This window comes from Rhinolophus sinicus, linkage group LG09 (assembly GCF_036562045.2).
Source record: "Rhinolophus sinicus isolate RSC01 linkage group LG09, ASM3656204v1, whole genome shotgun sequence".
Classification (NCBI taxonomy): Eukaryota; Metazoa; Chordata; class Mammalia; order Chiroptera; family Rhinolophidae; genus Rhinolophus; species Rhinolophus sinicus.
This window is the reverse complement of record NC_133758.1, coordinates 51,001,478-51,023,479: the sequence shown is the minus strand read 5'-3', so window position 1 is coordinate 51,023,479 and position 22,002 is coordinate 51,001,478. Positions and strand designations below refer to the sequence as shown.

At 37.1% G+C, this 22,002-nt stretch overlaps 1 protein-coding gene and 1 non-coding gene across 4 annotated transcripts in view; one reads left to right on the top strand and one right to left on the bottom strand.

The window, feature by feature from the left end:
- TWSG1 (twisted gastrulation BMP signaling modulator 1) overlaps positions 1–22,002 on the bottom strand; it is a 63,472-nt gene that overhangs the window by 4,376 nt on the left and 37,094 nt on the right. For all 3 annotated transcript variants that reach the window (XM_019712610.2, XM_019712612.2, XM_019712611.2), the window contains exon 4: positions 1,452–1,718. In XM_019712610.2, coding sequence (XP_019568169.1) covers positions 1,452–1,718 — 267 coding nt within the window. The remainder of the gene's footprint in view (positions 1–1,451; positions 1,719–22,002) is intronic.
- On the top strand, positions 149–254 carry LOC141567062 (U6 spliceosomal RNA). The gene has a single exon (XR_012489458.1). It is a non-coding gene; the product is annotated as a U6 spliceosomal RNA (small nuclear RNA).

Sequence of the window (22,002 nt, the reverse complement as noted above, 5' to 3'; positions counted from 1 at the left end):
TTTAACATCTATTATGTTGATTATTTACATTATAATCATGGGTAAAATGGTAGCAAGACACATTCCATTCATTTATGATGTTTTCAAGATGCAGAATTTGTCTTATAAAGTATTTTAACTTAAAAGGAAATAGGAATTCTTACTTTGAGTGCTTGCTTTGGCAGCACATATACTAAAACTGGAAAGATACAGAGAAGGTTAGCATGGCCCCTGTGCAGGACGACGCGCACGTCCATGAGCGTTCCGTACTTTGTGCAGCGCCCCTGCCTGCTCACATCCTTGCTGATTAGCTCAGAAGAAACAATGAGTCACAACACAATGTATGGCACTCAATAGCAAAACTGTGACTTTTCACTATAAAAATATTTGTGTAAGGCAATCTGAAGTGAAAACGAAGCTGAGTTACACCTGGATATTTATGTACAAATATGTCAATTTGCATTTCCTTCATAAAAGTTAAAATCTCTGAAATCAACTTATTTTAAAAAAGAATTATTATTTGAGCATGATTAGCAAAAGCCATTTTGCTTTTACTATTGATGGCCAAAGTTCATACTATTTTAGATACCTAGGATTGTAATGGAAGGCAAAACAAACAAACAAAAAAACAAATTAAAAAAGAGTACAAATTATACTGTTAATGCATAATTCATCTATTTTAAGAAATAACTGTAATTTTCATAATTGCCTTATTTTTCCAAAGTAAAATTGTGTAGAGCCTTTTATTTGAAAATATCACAGACTTTATAAAAGTTATATGCCTTTTACATTCCAAAATTAAGGTATGATCTATCCTCACTAATAAATGTTCTTTAATATGTTCCTCAAAGTTATGTAAGTCATTCTCTCATTTAGTTTCCCTTTTGACGAACAGTACTCATTTGCAGAGAACTGGATGTTGTTAGTTTATACCTGGACATTAGATGTCTATAATACCACCTTACTCATAAAGAAATTTAGCTGATGACCTTGCATCATTTGTGGTACCAATGCTATTATAAAAACCTGACTTCCTAGGATACTTTGAATGTTATCTGACAGTGAACAATATTGTATTAGGTTGGTGCAAAAGTAATTGTGGTTTTTGCAATTATTTTCAACCTTTTAAATCACAATTACTTTTGCACCAACCTAATATTAGGTAAGCAGCATTGTTGGTGTCTTATGAAAAGAATAATTAAAGTCTAACACAAATAAATATCAAAATTAGGACCATGTATCTATCTTCCAATATAGCCTCTATCACTGACGGTATGAAGGAGTTGCCATAATATGTTTGACATGCATCCTGATCTACTCAGGGATTGGGGTTATTAGAGTCCAGAATTTACTTAAGACTATACAAACTCAAAACCAAAAAGCTGTTCTAAAACTCTAATCTCAATATAGGCTTCACAGACCACATAGAAAGTGAGGGGGCAGGATAGAAAAAGTCAACTGTTGGCAGTTACCTTTGTCACTGGAATAAGGTGCGTGAACGTTATTGCTGGGAACAGACACATTTTGGTGGTGTGGCTGGTTCACAGTCTCTAAAAATGAAACCAGATTCTCATGATGTGAAAGTTCTTCTGCAACAGGGAAGGAAACGATGTTCCAGTTCAACTGAGTGTCTCCTTCTGTGAGTGCCCGGAAGAGAGAAGGGATTGGCTCATGAAGCTCCTCCACTGTGCTCTTTGAAGTTGGAGGCGTGTCACTATAATTTCGAGGATTACACATACCTGGGGGAGGGGGACAAAGAGAATAAGTTTATATTTCTCACTGACTGAAATGTCATGAGCTATTGTTAGTTACTATCCTGCATTCAAAGCTCTAACATTAGCATTATACATAGATATTTTCCTAGCCTTTTTTGCTGAGAGGGCCTAAAAGTGATGACACCTCAGTAGCTTCAAGCACACTGAGTGCCCAGATCTTGTTTTCTAATTCCTATCCTCCACTACGGGGAACTAGAGCTCCTTGAAGAAAAGACTGATTCCAGGGCTGGGCCAAGGAAAGTATAAAATGACCCTGGAATACCTTTTTGTGCCAGAAAGTAAGGAATAATGGGACATGCTGAAAAAACACAGGAGACAACCTGAAGGGGCTCCCACTGGCCAAATCATTTTTAACATTAAAATAAATAATGATAGTTATAGAATACCACCAGGTGAATAAAATAGAAACTGTTGAGTCCTTATATGATAGATAAATTAATTAGTACATGGAGGACAATGGAAAGCTCTTCCTTTTACTAGAGTGCCAACTGATAAACGTAGAAGGAATGAAGGAAATATAAAATCACCATTTGGCAACCATAATAGAGGTATTTGATTCAGGTGGGAGTTATTAATGGATGCTAAGGCTAGTGGGTAGAGGTTTGATGAACATATTGATGTACTCTTGGAAAACTCTCTACAAAATACTAATCAATTACAAAGGGGTTAATGTGGAAAAATCTGGCAGAGAAAAATCTGACTAGGAGATCAAGGTTAACATCACCAATTATGGGAAAGTTTGATGTTGTATTGTATATCCCCTGATGTACTGCACAGCTTCATTTCAGTGATGTGGTTACCAAGAATGTGTGACTTAAGTATGGTCATTAGTCAACATCAGGTGGATCAACACTGAGGGTCATCGAAATGATGTAAAGTCTATACTCATTAAAACTGTCAAGGGAAAGACTAAGGGACTCTTTCAGATTGAATGAGTCTGAAGAGACAGGACAACTAAATGGATAGGATCCTGACCAGAAAGGAACAAGAGATACTGTTGAGACAGTTGGCAAAATATAAATGGGGTTTGTGGATTGGGCGGCAGTATTGTACCAGTTTTGGCTTTCTGATTTGCAGGGTTGTATGTAGGAGAATATCCTTGTTGGAAAATACAGACTGTTAGTAGTAATGGGACATCGTGTGTAAAGCCTGCTTTCTAAAGGTTCGAAAGAGATGTATGATCGGGGTGTGTGTGTGTGTGTGTGTGTGTGTGTGTTCCCACACACATCTAAGTGTGAGAGTGTGCGTGTGTGTCTGCACGTGCACGTGTAGGGAGAGGGAGAGAGCAAGGGGTACTAAAAATGGAGCAAATTTGTTAATGTTAATAACAGGAGAATCAGCGTGAGGAGATACAGGAGTCTTTTTACCCTTCTGGCAAATTTTCTCTACATTTGAAATTACTTTAAATATTAAAAAAAAATTTTTTAAATGAGAAAAGGGCAGTAGAGAATTAGAGATAGTAACCATAGAAAACTTTTTCAAGAAATTTTGCTATAAAACGGAGAGCTGAAAAAATGTTTAACCAGCCCCAGCTTTCGAGCTACATGTTGCAGAAAGGAGCTACCCTCAAAAAATCATGCCCAAAATGCAGGTTTGTGAACTAATAAATAACCATTATTGATTTAAACCAGTATGTTTTGGGGTAGGTTGTTTAGCAGCAATAAAAACAAGAACAAAGTTCTCTGGATTTCCTTTTGTGAACGTTATATTTTTAAAAGCTAAATTATGTTTCATTTTTGTTTAGCATCTATTAGGTCTAAGATGATGTTTTTCTTCTTTCTCAGATTAAAAGTTTGAAAAATTAGATGAAATTTATAAATTACTATATTTTATAAACTTAGAAAGAAAAACCATCTTGTGCATTTTCTATATTTTGTGAGTTTAAGGAACATGGCCAGGGCAGCCCAGTGGCTCAGGCGGTTGGAGCGCCTTGCTCCTAACAGCGAAGACCACCAGTTTGATTCCCACATGGGTCACTGTGAGCCGTGCCCTCCACAATTAGATTGAAACAACTACTTGACTTGGAGCTGATGGGTCCTGGAAAAACACACTTAAATTAAAAAAGTTAAAAAAAAATAAATAGGGGCGTCCCGGTGGCTCAGGCAGTTGGAGTGCCGTGCTCCTAATGCCGAGGTCACCGGTTCGATTCCCACATGGGCCAGTGAGCTGCGCCCTCTACAGCTAAAACTGTGAACAATGGCTCTCCCTGGAGCTGGGCTGCTGTGAACAGCCAGAGGTTGGAGTGAGCTGCCACATGCTGCAGTGGGCTGACATGTGCTACTGTGAGCGGCTGGTGGCCGTGCTGGCCGGCAGCAGGTGTGAGTGGCCGGCAGCAGACAAGAGCTGCCATGAGCTGCTGTGAGCGACTGACCAACGACCTGCGTCTGACTGCCTCACCCGGGTGGAACGCAAGGCTCATAATACCAGCATGGGCCAGGGAGCTGTGTCCTACAACTAGACTGAGCAACAATGGCTTAAAAAATAAATTGGGGGGGGGGGAGGGGAATTTTAAAAAAAAGGAACATGGCCAGAACTGAGGATAACAAGGCTGTGCATGTTCTTTGTAAAATCTTTCAATATGCCTAAACTTTTATGATTTAGATTGTGTGACAGAGTTCATGGAATAAATGATCAAATAACACTCCTTTGTTCAGTAAAGGGGAAATAGACCCAGATAAGTTAAATTATTTGTCCAATGTTATATAATTTAGGATTAGAGCCAAGATTATGATTCAGCCTGATTTCATGTCCACTGCTCTTTTTAATAATCACATTCTCTAAACAATCTTTAAGTGTCATTGAAAAGCAAATAATACTTAGAATATTTGTATTATACAAATATACATAATATATTCTTCTGTCAGATTCTATAATGAATAAAAACTAGTAATCAGAGATGAAAAGGTAAACAATTGAGTTCAACGGTTAGAAGAGCTAAACTCAATCTACTGAGACTTTAAAGAAACTCCGGTGCTCATTACCAAACATTTCATTACATTTGAAAAAATCTGTTTTGGAGTTTTGTGCATTTAATAAACTTAGGCCAAAAATATTTCTAATTTAAATCCCAATACATTGTACTAAAACCAGTAAGCATGAAGTAAATGCTTGCTAGGTAATATTTTTCTATTGCACCATTACAAAATTTTCTTTTATCTTCTCTTTTTAATTAGCATTATATTCAAATAGATCATCCCAAGAGACTCTTCCTAGGCAATGGTGATTTTGACCCTCCATTTCCTGCCTCAAGCACTCTTCTAATTCTTCATTCTTTCAAGATTGGTGAGCTATGAAATCTGATCTTTCAATGCTGTGTGAAGGCTATGCTGTTAGGGAAAAGTAACCTTTTGACATTTTTGTAAATTCTTTAGTTGTCCATATTCATTATGTACAATGGATCAATTTCTGGTTGGAAAGTTACTAGCCGCCCATAATTTAAATCAGTTAATAAAACCTTTCTGGAAGAATCTCACCATTGTCCTGAATTTTATCATTGTTGGAGAGCTTTTCTTTATTGACTATAGAGTTTACATTTCTTTTCATGATCATTTTCTTGAGATAGTTTGCTATTTTGTGGCATTCTCTCATTACATAGAAGATTAAATACTAATTATATTAAACATTTTAAAGAAATTGGCTCTGCACATGACAGTCAGGGAGGCCAAAAATCAGGCCACAAATGGCAACAATTGAAGGGCAAGCATTTCAAGTCCTTTCAGTGTGTAGAATTCCGATACTATTTCATTTACCAAGGCAGAAGTCACTATCATGCACTCAGTTTACAACTATTAAACACAAAGAATTTTTCTGCTCTATGCTTAATTCTTTTATATATCTGACTTGTCATCGTACATTTGAAAACTAAGGCTACATTAAAGTGGGTTATTCGATGAAACCATATTTTATTGTAGAAATTAAGACTAGGTAAAAAAAGTTACCATTTTCTTAAGTGAATATGCATGGTTAAACAACAACAAATAGTCCAGAAGAGTTTACAATGAAAAACAACATTCCTTTCCACCATTTCCACCTCCCAATTCCATTCCCCAGACACAGTCATTTTAAAAGTCTGCTCTTAAGTTTCTCTGGTGGTTTCCTCTACAAGAATTTAAATAAAAATAATTTACAAGTAGCAGTAAAAACATCTTTAGATATTAGCTATTAATCCACTTACATAAAAGATGGTGATTAAGTTCATTTATACTAACCCTATCTCCCATATTTCTAATAATTACATTATTCTAATACTGTAATTTGTTTCCTTTATAATCTTACATAAACTTTTAATTTTTATTCCACATCTCTTAATTCTCTCATTTGCAGATAAGGATACTGGCCTCTTTCCCACTTCTCCTCCCTCAACTGCTCCTAACTTTCACATCAACAAACTTGGTAACTACATTCTGTTGCCTATGCACAATGAAATCTTCTTGTCTTACTATATGTTGATTCCTAAGGTTGAAAACGAGTAAACAGCAGTTCCCTTCATATGACTCTATGAATATTGTTCACTGCAGAACAGATGTATGTCAGGATTTCCTTGTCCAATGAATGTCATTAGTAAGGAAAATATTTCTAATTTCAAGATAAAATGAACTTTTCCTCGAACTCCATAAAATACTGAAAACCATGCTACATTCATATAGCATTACCTATGAGGACTTCTTGCCAGAAAATATTACACCTGAATCTAATCGAACTTTTACAATTAGCTTCAAATTACTGTAAATACAGAAGGATAGAGGAAGAAGTTAAATGAAAATTCAAGGAAGCAAACAATCAAATCCTGAATGTAGGATATTCTATAGGAAAACTGATACCATTTCTTCAATATGTCAAATTGCAGAAGGAGGGTGGGGTCATTATGGATTAAAGGAGGACTAAAAGATGCAACAACCAGATACAATTCGAGGACCTTGTTTGGATCAATTTGAATAAACCAACTATAAAAACACATTTTTTGAGACATCTAGAGAAACTCGATCATAAACTGAATGTTAGACTATGCCAAGAAACTATTCATTTTGTTAGGTGTCATAATGGCATTATGATTAAAAAAGTAAATGTCTGCTTTTTTTTAGAGATTGATACTGAAGAATGCAGGGATAAAATTATTTACGGTCTGTAATTTGCTTTTAACTACTTTTGCGTAAAGAAAGAAAAGGGGGGAATAAAAGACAGATGGCATAGTCTTTTTTTTAATTCAGTGTTTTTTTTTTAATTGGGGAATGTTGGGGAACAGTGTGCCTCTTGAGGGCTCATCAGCTCCAAGTGAAGTCACTGTCCTTCAATCTAGTTGTGGAGGGCACAGCTCAGCTCCAAGTCCAGTCGCCGTTTTCAACGTGAATTGAACTGGCAACGTTGTTGTTAAGAGCTCCCGCTTTAACCAACTGAGCCATCCAGCAACCCCGCAATTGACATAGTCTTGATAACTGTTGAAGCTGGTGATGGGTATACAGGAATTCATTGCGCTATTCTCTGCACATAATTATATGTGAACATTTTCATAATAGCAAATGAACTGCCATATTTAATTCCTTTATGGACAAATACTTTCTTGGAATTTTTTTTTTCTTGTGGACCATAGATAACAAGCTTATAGCAAGTGTTGAAAATTTACTCTGCTTCTCAATTATAGACATGATATCCTATGGAACTAATTTTTTTCTCAGAGATACACTTCTCAGAGATCTCTCACTGCTTCAATCAGACTAGTTGTCTCTTAGGCCTCTGTATTATTTATATTTTTAATTTTCTGTATATTATGATGTTTTGACATCTTGGAAAAACCTGTCTGGATGGGCCAAGACTGCTCCTCTTGGAACTAGCCAATTCTTGGAGCTAGCAAAGGGCTCAGCTGCTAGCACACCTTTGATTAGCAAATTGACTGACTAATGCACACCCACAACTTTTCTATCAGCTCATACATCTCAGGATGCAATATTCCTCTGTCTTAGTCATCCCAAGGCCAGGTACCAGGCAACTAAAGACCACCTGTCATGCAGGGTGTCATGAGGGGTCTCAGCTCCTGCTCCCCACATAAGAACGCAGGACATGGTGAGGCCAAAAAGGAACACTTATGGAGCCATAGATAGGGGAGTCATACCACTATAGTCTCTGTCGTGTGGGAGACCCTGCTCACTCCGCCATTTGTCACGTGAGGCGGCCTGCGGGGTCTCTTGTCCCTCTCCCCACCTAAGAACACAGGATATGGCTAGGCCAAAAAGGAACACCAACAGAGCCATAGGTAGGGGAGTCATACCACTATAGTCTCACTGGAGGGTGGAGTCACATGACCTGCAACCTGCTGTCCACTTCTCTGCCTGCCAACCGACCAACTCACTCAACTCGACTCCTGACTCAACTCACCAGCGCAGCCACGGCAGTTATATCAGGGGCTAATTGGCTAACTGGTTACAGCTGATGGCCAACTAGCCACAGCTGACTGCCATCTACTACCCGAGCCAGCACCTTTCCATGTGAGGCCGAGAGCCTGGAAACTGCGCTCTGGGGCTCTGTCCCCACAGTCTCACTGGCGGCTGGGTTGGAGACACAGGAAGCAGGAGCCATACTATCCGCAACCTGCCGTCCACTTCTCTCTGCCAACCAACCTCACTTGCTAGCTGCAATCCACTCTTGCTAGCTCAGCCACCATCTTCTTGCTAGTACCCATTTTCTGCTAGTGTAGCCATGGCAGTTATATTAGTGGCCAATGGCTCACTGGTTACAGCTGACGGACAAATAGCCACAGCTGATGGCCATCCAATCACAGTTGATGGCCATTTACTACCCGAGAGAGCACCTTTCCACGTGAGGGTGAGAGCCTGGAAACTGCATTCCTGGCTCTGTCCCCACACTACCCTTATAAGCCCAAAGCTCACGGGAATTATTCAAACTAGCCATTCCTAAACTGTTTACTCTGCTTCCTTCACATTTCCTGTGGAAACCCCATTGAAGGCTCGGGCCCAGACTTTCCTCTCCCTCCTCTATTCTGCTACTTGACGAAATCCTGAGGCTTCCCGTGACCCTGTGTGGCATGCAGTGACACCTCTCTCTGAGACCTGTGAATACAATGAACTTTGTTTCCTGAGCCTCTCTTGTGGTCACAGCTGGCTGACCATCACATAAAAGAACAAAGAGCAGCTTCCTGCATAGTTATCATCCTATTATTATATTATCCTTAATTCAATTCCAGTTAAAGCTATCATTTCTTTCAACCCGTTTTTTTCTCTCTTGGTCTGCTCTATTATGTGTGATTGCTCTTTGATTATACCTTTAAAATATGGTGTGTGAGAAGTACACTTTGAGTTCTTGCTGTTTAAAAATGTTTTTTACATTCATATTCTTGATCAATAACTTGTCAGGTCAAAACAATTTTCCCATTGGCCACTTAATGCTTGGTCCAGCGGCACTGATGAGAAAGCAGTCTGATGTGGCAGTGTGATTCTTATTCCTTGTACATGAACTCTATTGCTCTTTCTGAAATCTTTTAGAATATTCTTTACCTTGGCAGTTGTAAAATTTTACGAGGATGTGTCTAGATACAGGTCTTTTTCATTAATTGTGCTCAGCATTTTGTAGACTCTTGGCTTTTTCTCAGCTTTAGAAAATTTTCTTCTATTATGTTTTTTGATAATTTCCTATTTTTTAATGTTTTGCTGGAGTATCTATTTTTTTCTATTAAATTTTCCATCCATCTGCTCTATATTCTATGACATCCCAATATTATTTTTAGCCCCTCCTGATCATTTTTCCAAATTTTAAATTTGCAAATGCTTTCTTGCTCTGTTTTTCATAATATAGAAGTAATATTATCTCAAATTTCTCTAAAATATAAAATCAGTTTTCTTAAAGATTTATTTCCTGAAGATTTCCTCCATGATATTTTACTTTGTTCTTTCTTTGAAGGTACTAGTTCTGCTTTTATTGCTTGTCTGGTCATTAAACTGGTGACACTGCCACCCCCGCAATCCCTGAATAGAAGAGCCCGTGACTCGGTAACAACACACCAATGGTTCTTTCCAGTTACTTCCTTCAATTTCTCTAGAGAGAATCTCTCCAATTTTTTTCCCTAGATTATTTGGAACTTTTTCTGAAAAATGAGGGAGGGGCTAGGGTATAAAGTCAGGCAGCTATTCTACAGACAGGTCTTCAAATAATGTTGCTGTTTTCAGATCTATTTCTCTCCCTACACCCTATAAAAGCCAAATTTGAGGCTGGAGACTCTTTGGGGGTTTAGTTGGGAAGGTCACTCCTAATCCGACCATAACCTGCCCCTCCTTTCTTGTAAATTGTTTTGGTGTCTCTTCCAATCTGTTTACTAAATAGCAAGTATCTCCATCTTTCTTTTTAGGTATTTTTCCAATTATAATCCCTCCCTCTCTTTCTCTTTGTTGTTAGAGTTTAGTTCCAGTTGTATTCCTTTATTTCATTTTACCGAAGTCTTAAGTGCAAAGGAGAAGATGTGTGAACTTAAACTACTATGCTGAACCAGAAGTTATATTTACTTTAAGTGAAGCAGGGCCTGGTTGGGACCCATAGCAACATACTGGTCTCACCTTTCCTTGACCTATAGCTTAAAAAGAGATCATCCCCTTACGTCTTGAGCTCGGAATGTCCCCTGTCCCACCCAGTTACTGTTTTAGAAAATTACTCTGAAACTTACAATTAATTCCTTATACTTATTGATCACAATCTCAATGGTCTAGCATTCTTTCCAGGCTACTCCCATTATTGCTTCGGAGTTGCTGACACCACAGGAGAGCCACATTGCCAGAGGGAAGGCTCCGTGCAGACCCCCGGAACCATCATGTAGCCTTTAGAGGAAGGCCCAGATTTTCCCTTAAATACCCTGTCATGCGGGGCACCCTGCTCACTGCACCATGTGTCATGCGGGGCGGCCTGTGGGGTCTCAGCTCCCGCTCCCCACATAAGAACGCAGGATGTGGCTAGGCCAAAAAGGAACACCCACGGAGCCACAGGTAGGGGAGTCATACCATTCTAGTCTAGCTGGCGGCTGGGTTGGAGACACAGGAAACAGGAACCACACCATCTGCAACCTGCCATCTGCTTCTCTGCCAACCAACCAATCCCACTTGCTAGCTGCAATCCGCCGTGCTAACTGCAATCTGGTCTTGCTAGCTCAGCCACCATCTTCTTGCTAGCCCCATTTTCTGCTAGCGTAGCCACAGCAGTTATATTAGTGGCCAATGGCTCACTGGTTACAGCTGACGGCCAACCAGCCACAGCTGATGGCCATCCCATCACAGTTGATGGTCATTTACTACCTGAGCCAGCACCTTTCTATGTGAGGCCGAGAGCCTGGAAAATGCTCTCTGGGGCTCTGTCCCCACATACCCCAAGCTGGTTTGAGAATATTAAGGCAGTTTTCGGAGGTGTTAACCTGCTGCCTTCTCAGACCAGTGGTGCTCTGATAATAAACGCTTATTCTAAATAGCCCAATTCCTGTGTTGGTGTGGGGGCAGAGCCCCAGAAAGTAGTTTACAGGCTCTCGGCCTCACGTGGAGGAGTGCTGGCTCGGGTAGTAGATGGCCGTCAGCTGTAGCCAGTTAGCCAATTAGCCGCTAATATAACTGCTGCGGCTACGGAGGAGAGGAGAGGAGAAAGAATGGGGCTAGCAAGAAGATGGCGGCTGGGCTGGCAATCGTGGATGGCGGTTTGCGGACAGTGTGGATCCAGCCTCCAGTGAGACCGTAGTGGTATGACTCCCCTACCTATGGCTCCGTGGGTGTTCCTTTTTGGCCTCACCATATCCTGCGTTATGTGGGGAGTGGGACCAGAGACCCTGCAGGCCTCCCCGCACGACAAATGGCGCAGCGAGCAGGGTCTCCCGCACGACAGTTGGTCTATTGGCTGAGCGGTGCAGGCAGCATGATCCTCGGACTTGGTTGGCTTCCGGTGTCATAAGGAGTTGGAAATGTAATGAATTAATGAATTTCTCCCCCTCTCCCTCTCCCTCCCTCTTCCATCTTTCCCCCCCAGATACTTGTATCCAACTTCCTACGGGACATCTCCACTTGAGAACCTTACATGCCCCTTAAACTTAACTGTCTCAATCATATTCCCCAACACACCTAGGCCGTATAACAGCATCCTCTATCTTGGTTCCCTGTCACAATTTATTCAGTCAGAAATCTAGAGGCTATTTTTGTCTCACTTCTGCTTAATTACCACTTCCAATGTGTCACCAAGTCTGGTCAAACTGACCTTCTAATTATTTTTCCAATGAGGCTACATCTCTTCGTTTCTATCACCCTAGACCAAATCCCCATCAAATTTTGACTGGACTTGGAAACACTCTATTTTGGTGGATTTTAAACTCTATTTCTCATTCTCTTTCTTTAATTCCAGCTACTTTAAAATACATGTTATTGGATTTTACTATCTCCTATCCCTCCCTCCTTTTTGCTGTCATCTTCTCACTTACTAATCACTTCGATACCTGGATCATCATTTCATTTGTCATCATTAGACCCACTGTCATTCTTGACAATTTCAATATTCACAGTGAAGACCCACCCAGGCCATTTGTTCCTAGACCTCCTCAGTGATAATGATTTTTAAATCCACTCCACCTCAGTCACCCAACTCATAGGTCAATCATTAATTCCCCTCTTTTCTCATATCCTACGTCCAATTCAAACCAAACTCTGACAATTTACCTCCAAAATACTTCCTGAATCTGAGCTGTATCATTTCCACTGCTATCAACAATCCTAGTCTAATCTACCATCATCTTTTAAATTAAACTACAACTGCCTAACTGAGTCCATATCTCTTCTCTTTGTATTCTTAAGTTCTCCTTCCACATAGTAACCAGAATGATCATTTAAAAATGTAATTTAGATATCACCACCATAAACTCTCCAATGGGTTTCCATTATACTTAGGATACAATTCAAACTCCTTTCTATGGCCTCCAAGACCTGGATCCCTTGCCCACTCTCTCACTCATCTCTCTCTACCATTCTCCTTGTTTGCTAACATCTGGCCAGACCGGTCTTTCTTTCTTCAAACTTGACTCACTAGCCATTGCATTTAAAACACTTATTTTTGATATTAAGTGGTTAGCATCAATATTTTGTTGTTGTTAGTTAGTTAACTAAAGTTACTGATTTCTAGACTTTGTTGGCGATAAAGTCTTGTTAACTCTTCCAAATGTTAGAACTTTCTAGTGTTGACAAAAAGAAGAAACAAAACTCTTTGACATGCATGATTCACATAAGAGTTTTTTCTAAATAAAGAAAGAAAAAAAAAAGACCCAAAATATTATTAAAAGATGCCTTCTGATCTAAGTAAAAATAAAGTTCTTGTAAAGGTATCTTAGAGTTGGTTTATTATACTTTTCATACAATAAAATATGTGAAAAATATGTACTTCTTTATTGCAAGTATGTATGAGAAAAACCTTCAGGGAGAGGGACTATGGGCATAAGGAAGGGAGATATTTCATTATATATACTTTCCTGCATTATTTGAATTTATTGTTTTAAGTAATAATTTTAGTTTTTAAATTATATTTGAAAGAAAGATACATATGTATTAATAGTAGTAGATACTGGAGATCCTTCTTTTCTATAGTTTAAAAAAATCTGACACAATACTTTCACTTAACCTATTTAGATGTGCAAAATTATTACTTCATTAGTAGTTTTATTTAAAATAGTCAATATATTACTACAATACTCCAGATATCCAAAAAAGAACCTATTTGAATAGCAGTTCCCAAGGTGTAGTCTATGAACTCCTTGGAGTCTCCAAGATCCTTTCAGGGGGTTCATAAGTCAAAATACATTTTCATAAAATTGTTTTTTGTTTGTTTTACAGTTCTAACATTTGCATTAATGGTATAAAAGCAATGGTGGGTAAAACATTTGGTGCCTTAGCTTGAATCAAGGCAATGGCACCAAACTGTTATTACTAGTCACTGTATTCTTAACCACCAAATACAGTTTAAAAAAAGGCCAGTTTCACATATGAAAATGTTTAATGAAGTAATAACAATTATCAGTTGGGACTGCTGAACAAATGACTTTTTAACATTCTGTGTGATGAACTGGGAAGTATGCAGAAAGAACTTGCTACATACTTAAGTATAATGCTTATATCAAAGGAATAATTTATTGAGTTGCAAGCTGAACTAGCCACTTTTCCTTAGAATACTATTTTTATTTAAAATAACTACCAAACTATGATTATGAAGAGTTGTGTATGTGAAAGACAATTTATTAAAAATGAATGAAGTGAGCATGTTACTTCAAGGATACAACTCACAGTATTTGTTGATAATAAAATCTAAGTTTCAGGCCGGCTGGTTGGGCCAGTGGTTAGAGCGTCGGGCTCATAACACCAAGGTCACTAGTTCGATTCCCACATGAGCCAGTGAGCTGTGCCCTCCACAACTAGATTGAAAACAATGGCTTGAGCTTGGAGCTGAGGTGCTGGTGGGCGGCCGGCTGATTGGCTCAGTGGTTAGAGTGCAATGCTCATAACACCAAAGTCGTCGGTTCAATTCCCTCCTGGACCAGTGAGAGATAATGGCTTGAGCTTGGATCTGAGCTGCTGGTGGGCAGCCGTTTGACTCAGTGGTTAGAGGGCAATGCTCGTAACACCAAGGTTGCTGGTTTCATCCCCACATGGGCAGTGAGCTGTGCCCTCCACAACTAGATTGAGGACATCAACTTGACTTGGAGCTGAGCTGCGCCCTCCACAACTAGAATGAAAACAACAACTTGACATCGAGCTGATGTGTCCTGGAAAAACACACTGTTCCCCAATAAAAAAAAAAATTAAAAAAAAAATCTAAGTTTTCAAGCAAAAATTAGAATTTTGGAAAACTTGTTATTAGCCACCATGACTTGACTGTTTGCCAATACATAAGTACTTTTCTGATGAGATTAGTGGTAAAGTTAACTAATGTGATTTTCGGGGATATTATATAATGTATCTGTCAATATTTGGAAGATCTGCATAACTCAGTGAACTCATAATTTCCAATGACCAATGCATGGTGTTACTAAATTATGCATGTGTAGAAGTTATTCCAAAGTTCACGACAGATCAATAGATCTTGATGTAACAGAGTTCTGAGGAGTTTCAGAATCTGGTTTTAGATTCTACTTCGTAACTAACCTTTAACAAGTTACTACTTGTCCAGTTTGGGTGTAGTATCAAAGAAGAATATTCACAATTATCTGAAAAGGCTGTTAAAATACTCTTCTCTTTTCCAATTACACAGCTGTGTGAGGCTGGAATTTCTTTGTATACTTCAACCATAGCAACAGATCACTAAAGATTAAAATTTTTAGAGTATAAAAGGATCCTGAGATTAAAAGAAAAGTTTGAGAACAGCTGCATTAGAAGAATAGATGGGAAGAGACTGTAGCCATTGTAACTAGATCCCTAAAGCAGACTATGTCCTACAATACAGAAAAGGCAATGGGATGCAAAGCATGTGATGCAAAGCATGTGATGTCATTTTGAGAAGGGTAGAAGCATAGACAGTTTTCATCTTTGTTCTTAGTTTTCCCAGCATAAATACAGGGAGTAAATCAGAACCTCCAATAGATATAGTTTTAAAAAGAATCAAATTAATACTATAATTGCCTTTTTCTGAAAACAAAACAACTATTGTTTTCAAACTACAAATTATCAAAAAAGGAAACAATTTGTCTGATGAAATATAGAAGATGCAGTGATGCAAAAAGGATACCACTGAAACAAATAATGACTGAAATTGAGAAATGAGGACATCCCATTGTCTAGAGTAGCTTTCCTTAATCATTTTAAACCCATGCCGTTTTTATAAACAAAAAAATCTCACCACCATCTGTCCTCTCATGAGTTATCACAGTTATAATGCATAATGCCCAGTAGGGCAGAGGCAATTTTAGGAAGGGCCACAACAATGCAGTCTAAGTATGCAGTTCTCAGATGGTCTGGCTAAATCCAAAGAGAATATTTAGAGTTCACGTAATACAGCTTTGTCCCCAGTCCCAATTATCTTTATAGAGATCATGAATAATCAGTAGTTGTAAATATCTATTAATTAAATCCAACATCATTTATTAGCTTGTGATATTTATAATGGCTACAAATGAAAGCTACTGTGTTGTATGATTTTAGAATGACACCATGTTCATCTTCACAAGAAGCTGAGTAACATATAACATATAACATATAACATACAAAAAACCATATAATGTAATGGGTCATAGAGCATGGATTCAATAGCCAGACTATTCGGCTTGAATCCTGGCTTTCCTCCAGACTCATTGTTTGACCTTACGGAGGTCATTTAAACTTTCAGGTCTCAGTTCCTCTTCTGATGAGGGATAATAACACCCTCACACATGGTAGGTTTGTTGTAAGGACTAAATGAATTAATATGTGAAACATGCTTGATATATAAAAGATGTTATATGAGCATTAGTTATTATTTTTACAAAATATCCCTTGACTGACTACATTAATGCAATTTAGACACTGCTATACTGACATTTTAAAGAATTGAAAATTGTTTCACTAGACAAATCTATAGTGAGTCACACAGTGTATATGGACTGCATGATCTAAGAATTTAGGATCTTGTTTTCTTTAAGACATCTTTAAAGAAGCACCAAGTTACAAACATCGATAATTAATTCATTCGACAGTAGAGTCTCATTCTGTTTTTCTAAATGTTTACAGTACCAACAACACTACTATCCTTTGTTTAATGGACTGATAACACTTTTGAATTTAATTTCTTTGTTTTGATAATGATAAATCTTTTCTGAAAGACATTAAGGACATAAAGATAGTAAAAAGAAAACAATATCATGCTTACATGTAAGAAGAGTCAATACTAAAACTATATCAACTCTCCACAAATTTATCTGTAGATTTAGTACACTTCTGTTAAAAATCCTAAGAAGGTTTCTTTCAAATAAGTCTTTATTCTGACAATAAGATACATTGGATAGATATTTCTTCTATATAGGATCATGTTGTCCGTGCTATATTTTCCCTCTATAATCTATTTTTAATAGACTTTTTAATATGTTTTACAGAAAAATTAAAAAGATAGTACAGAGAGTTCTCCTACACCCCCATGCACAAGTTACCCTATTATTAACATCTTATATAGTATGGTACATTCATTACAATTAATGAACCAATATTAATACATTATTATTAACTAAAGTCCATACTTTATTCAGATTTCTATAGTATTTACCTAGTGTCCTTTTTCTATTCCAGGATCCTATTTAGGATGCATTATTTAGTCATCATGTCTCTTTAGGCTCCTCTTGGCTGGGGCAATTTCTCAAACTTTCTTAGTTTTTGATGACCTTGACAGTTTTGAGTAGTACTGGTCAGATATTTTGCAGGATACCCAGTTTTAGAATTTGTTTGTTTTTCTCAGTATAAGATTTGGGCTAGGGTTATTGGGAGAAAGATCACAGAGGTGAAATACTATATTCATCACATCAGCTCAAGGTTACATGCTATCAACGAGATTTATGACTGTTGATGTTTACCTTGACCACCTTGCTGAAACAGTGTATTTCAGATTTCTCCACTGAAAATTTTCTCTTTCCTTCCCCCTTTTCCATACTGTACCCTTTAGAAGGAAGTCACTATGAGCAGCCTACACCTAAGGAGTGTGGAGTTACACGTTCCCCTGCTTGATGGCAGAGTATCTACATAAGTTATTTCTTATTCTTCTGCATTAGAGATTTGCTTCTTCTCCTCCACTAATTTATTTATTTATATCAGTATGGATTCATGAATATTTATTTTATACTCTGGATTATAATCCAATACTACTGTATTTTGTTGCTTAATTTTCCCAGCTTTGGACACTTGGGGCTCTTTCAGTTGGCTCCTGTGTAAATTTCACACACACACACACACACACACACAATCAATAATCAATATGGGTAATTTTTTTAGCACTTCCTTACTTTTGGCACTATAATATATTCCAGGCTTATGTTGTGTATTTCCTGCCTTAGTGTTGGAAACAGAAATTTCTCTAAGGAGCTCCGATTCTTCTTCTTGGAGAATGGTATTAGAAACCAAAATCTGGGTATGAGGTATGCTCATTGCTACAGTGGCAAGATCTCTGTTTAAACTTTCTTTTTAAAAGGTAGAGGATATATAGACATATACTACAAATAATTCAAAATTCTTTCTTGGACAAGGAAGGTGAACTATGCATATGAGTGGTTTTTAAAAATCCTTCAAATCAAAACCAGCCTCTTGCATTGTCTGGGAACTCATATTTGACGTCACATACAAATACCAAAAGCAAAATAACTTTTAACTATTCATAACGCAATCCCAAAACCTGTTTTTATGACAAAATAAGGGACTTTTAAATAATAAGCAATTTACTTTAGAAATGTGGGACCACTTACCATTTTAAGAGTCAGGAAAGTTAAATCAACCTAATGGCTCAAGGGTATCATAAAAGGAAACTATTTTAAAGGTTAATTTGGAGTAAAGGTACTACTATTCAATTTCTCTAAGAAACACCTCAGAGTTAAGTGATTACTATTCCATTTTGGCTACTTAAAAAAAAATCACCTTAATTAAAACACAAACACCTAACATAGCTTATTTTGGGGAAAAAACATTATTAAAATTGTTCCTGAATATTATACTATGACTCATATTTAACATAACAACCTTTGGTAGGCTCAAGGTAAAGAAAAAGGATATTTAATGACTTGTCCTTGAAGAAAATTCACTGTAAGGAGAAACTACTATTAGTAGTAGAAAACACTTGTGACGGGTAATTTGGGGATTAGGTCCTGGGCTGTCCCAATGAATAAATTAAACTCAGTTTTGTTTCTTATCAGTTTTTTAAATCAATACATCAGCTTTAAAAGTGAACTCTGAATAAGCAATATGAGTCTAGTCTTCGGTGTCCTTAGTATTTGTTGGGTAACAATTATAAATATCTGGACCCAATCAAACATCTTTAGCAAAATAAAACCCAACAATAAAAAGTATATTTGTGTATCCTTTGGCATATCAATCTAGTCTATGTATTCAATCAAATGTAACATTTACAATGGTTGCATTTGGGGGAGACCATGATGTACCCAAATAATTTGCATAGTTTTCTTAAAAGAAGAACAATTAGTATTTTAAAAGAAAAAGAAAGGAAAATTATATTTGTTATTAAGGATTTAAAAGTAAAAATTTAGCATGCTAGTAGTTTAGTTGAACCCTTAGCACATATCTGTCCTTTAATATTAAAAGTAACAATGTGTTGGTGTGAATAAAGACAGAAATCTATTCTGTATGGAGCCAACTGGTATACCTATATCTGATCTGAGATACAAGGGGCAGAGTCATAACAAAAAGGCTGGATGTCCCTAAAGGAAGATGCCAAGACACAATCAAGTTTGTACTAGAACTGTAGCCATTAACTGAAAGTCAGAATTCAAGGAATTTGCAAGACAAATAAAGGAGCAGGATTAGAGAACAAACATTTGTTCAACAGGGTTCAGGGTTGTGTTCCAAGTATCAAGTACATAGCTGTGGGATCTTGTTTTTCTGGGTTTCGCAGTCACTGCCCATGACCTGACACCTCCCACCTTCTTTGGCCTTTTTCATAAGCTTCTGTTCTCCTCTCACCAGGGTATGGTCTGGGATATATGAGATGGTGTGGAAAAATGAGTCAACAAATTGTTGCTGCTAAGCAAGTTTTCATCAGGCTTCCCAGCCTCGTCTTGGAGCTTATAACGTGTTTCCCCGAAAATAAGATCTAACCAGAAAATAAGCCCTAGTATGATTTTTTCAGGATGACATCCCCTGAACATAAGCCCTAATGCGTCTTTTGGAGCAAAAATTAATATAAGACCCGGTCTTATTTTCGGGAAAACACAATGATACTTTCATTAAATACTGGAAGTGACCTTAGTCCCAGGAAAATTCTAGTATTTCCAAATCAACAGTATCCAAACAGTGCACTGACTTTTACTGTTCCATGAGATAGTGTTCCAAGATGAAAAAGTTGATGGTTGCTATGTTTTTTTATCTTCATTGGTGTTATTCATTTTTTTCTTATAATTTAACATGTACCATTAATTTGTTTTTAAATGTGCATTAAACATGGATCAAGTTATAATTTCTTAAATTAGTAGTCTATTATTAAATCATGCATCATTTCATGTTTTTCTAAAATGCATTTTAAGCTACTGAGTGGTACTATGTAATTCAATTTATATCAAATTACAGACCAGGTAAAATTATTCTAAGGGATTAAAATCAGAACAATAGCCATAAACAGGGAATTAAAAATGAGAAACTATAAAGCAGGCAAGTAAGTAAGAATAGAATCAAAACAGCAAGCCGGTTTAGTTTAGGTTAGGCTTGGTTTAGGTAGGCCAAGTTGTTGTTCTAGTTAGTGGCTCCTTTTAAAAGGTCAAACCCAGTTGTTTTTGTTTCACATTATCCTAAAAGTCCAGTCTAATGCCAGACCCAGGATACAAAAAAAAAGAGCATTTCAATTACACAAAAACTTAATATTGTCAAAGGTCTGTTTCTGTGCCTTAGAGCAGAAAATCTCAGGGAAAAAAACAGCTTAATTAAGAAAAATGAAGTCAATATTCTTTTATTTTTTAAAATTTTTTATTGGGTAACAGTGTGTTTTTTCCAGCACCCATCAGCTCCAAGTCAAGTCCTTGTCCTTCGGTCTAGTTGTGGAGGGAGCAGCTCAGCTCCAAGTCCAGTCACCATTCTCAAACTAGTTGTGGGGGGCACAGCCCACCATCCCATGGGGGAATAGAACTGATGCTCACGCTCTAACCAACTGAGCCATCCGGCCACCTAAGTCAGTGTTCTTTTTGTTTAATATATTAATAATTTGTGGGAGAATTACTTTTCAAGAGCTAAGCCTGGTTGAGAAGTCCTTTACAAAGAACACATGCAAACCCAAAGGAAAGAAAAGAAACCTCTTATCAACCCTAGTTATATGTGTACACATATTTGAAAGTAATATACTCTGGGCAGAAGAGGAATGTGGGGAGGGGCCCTAACCCTACCAGATATTAAAACATTTATAAGAATTCTATAAATAAAAAAGTGTGGTACTTATACATGAATAGACACAGACTAATGGAATAACCAGAAATAAAGCTATGTGCATATGATAAAAGTGGCATCTCAAATCTGTGGGGGAAAGACAGACTTCTAAATAAACCATTTTAGGGCTTCATAAATAATATTTAAATAAATAGTGGTAGTTGTTTGAAAAAGAAAATATTGGATCCATAATTTACACATAAATTAGGATAAATTCCAAATGTATTAGAGACCTACTTATTTGTAAAAAATAAACAAAACCATACAAATACCTATCAAGGCGTGGGGGCAGGAACCTAACCAGGACTCAAAATCTAGAAGTAACAAAAGAAAACACCAGTAAAGATGAATAAATAAAATAAAAACCTTTCCAGGATCAAAAATAACACAGCAAGGTTAAAATAAAAACTGGGTGAAAAATATGTAATTTATAACACAGATATTAGGGTTATATCTCTAATATATATTTTTTAAACTTCTAAATAAATAAGTAAAAAAACAATAATTCATTAAAAAATGGGCAAAAGAGATAAACAATCCACAAAAAAAGTCAATATAAAAAGTAAGTAGTCCTTAAGCCTATGAACAGATGCTCAATCTCACTGGTAACAAGAAAAATGGAAATTACCATTTTCATACCATTTCTTATCTACCAGATTAACAAAAATCCAAAAGTTTGGTAACAACAACAACAAAAGTTTGGCAACGTAATTTCTTGGTAATGTTGGGACCAGGCATTCTGCTACATTTCATTGGTGGGAATGCAAATGATATTAACTCTTTTGGAGGATAATTTGACAATATCTAACAATATTGCATAGAATTAACGCTCTATACAAGGTTTGTTGTTATAGTGTTATCTGTAATGGTAAAAGATTGGAAATAACCTAAATGTCCATCTATGGACGAATGAGTACATAACATGTTACAGCCAACAACAGGGTTTTACATAGCTACCAAAAAAATGATATTTATATGGAAGAAGTCACAGGACATTCAATTAAGAAAAGAAAGCAAGAAAAGAAAGAAAAAGCAAGAGGCACAGAGTTTTATGTGACAAGTAGATGTTTTGTGTAACAAATACAAATGCTTCTTAAAGTTTTAAAAAATGGCTATAGATAGGATGAAACTATTCATCCCAGTTTTCT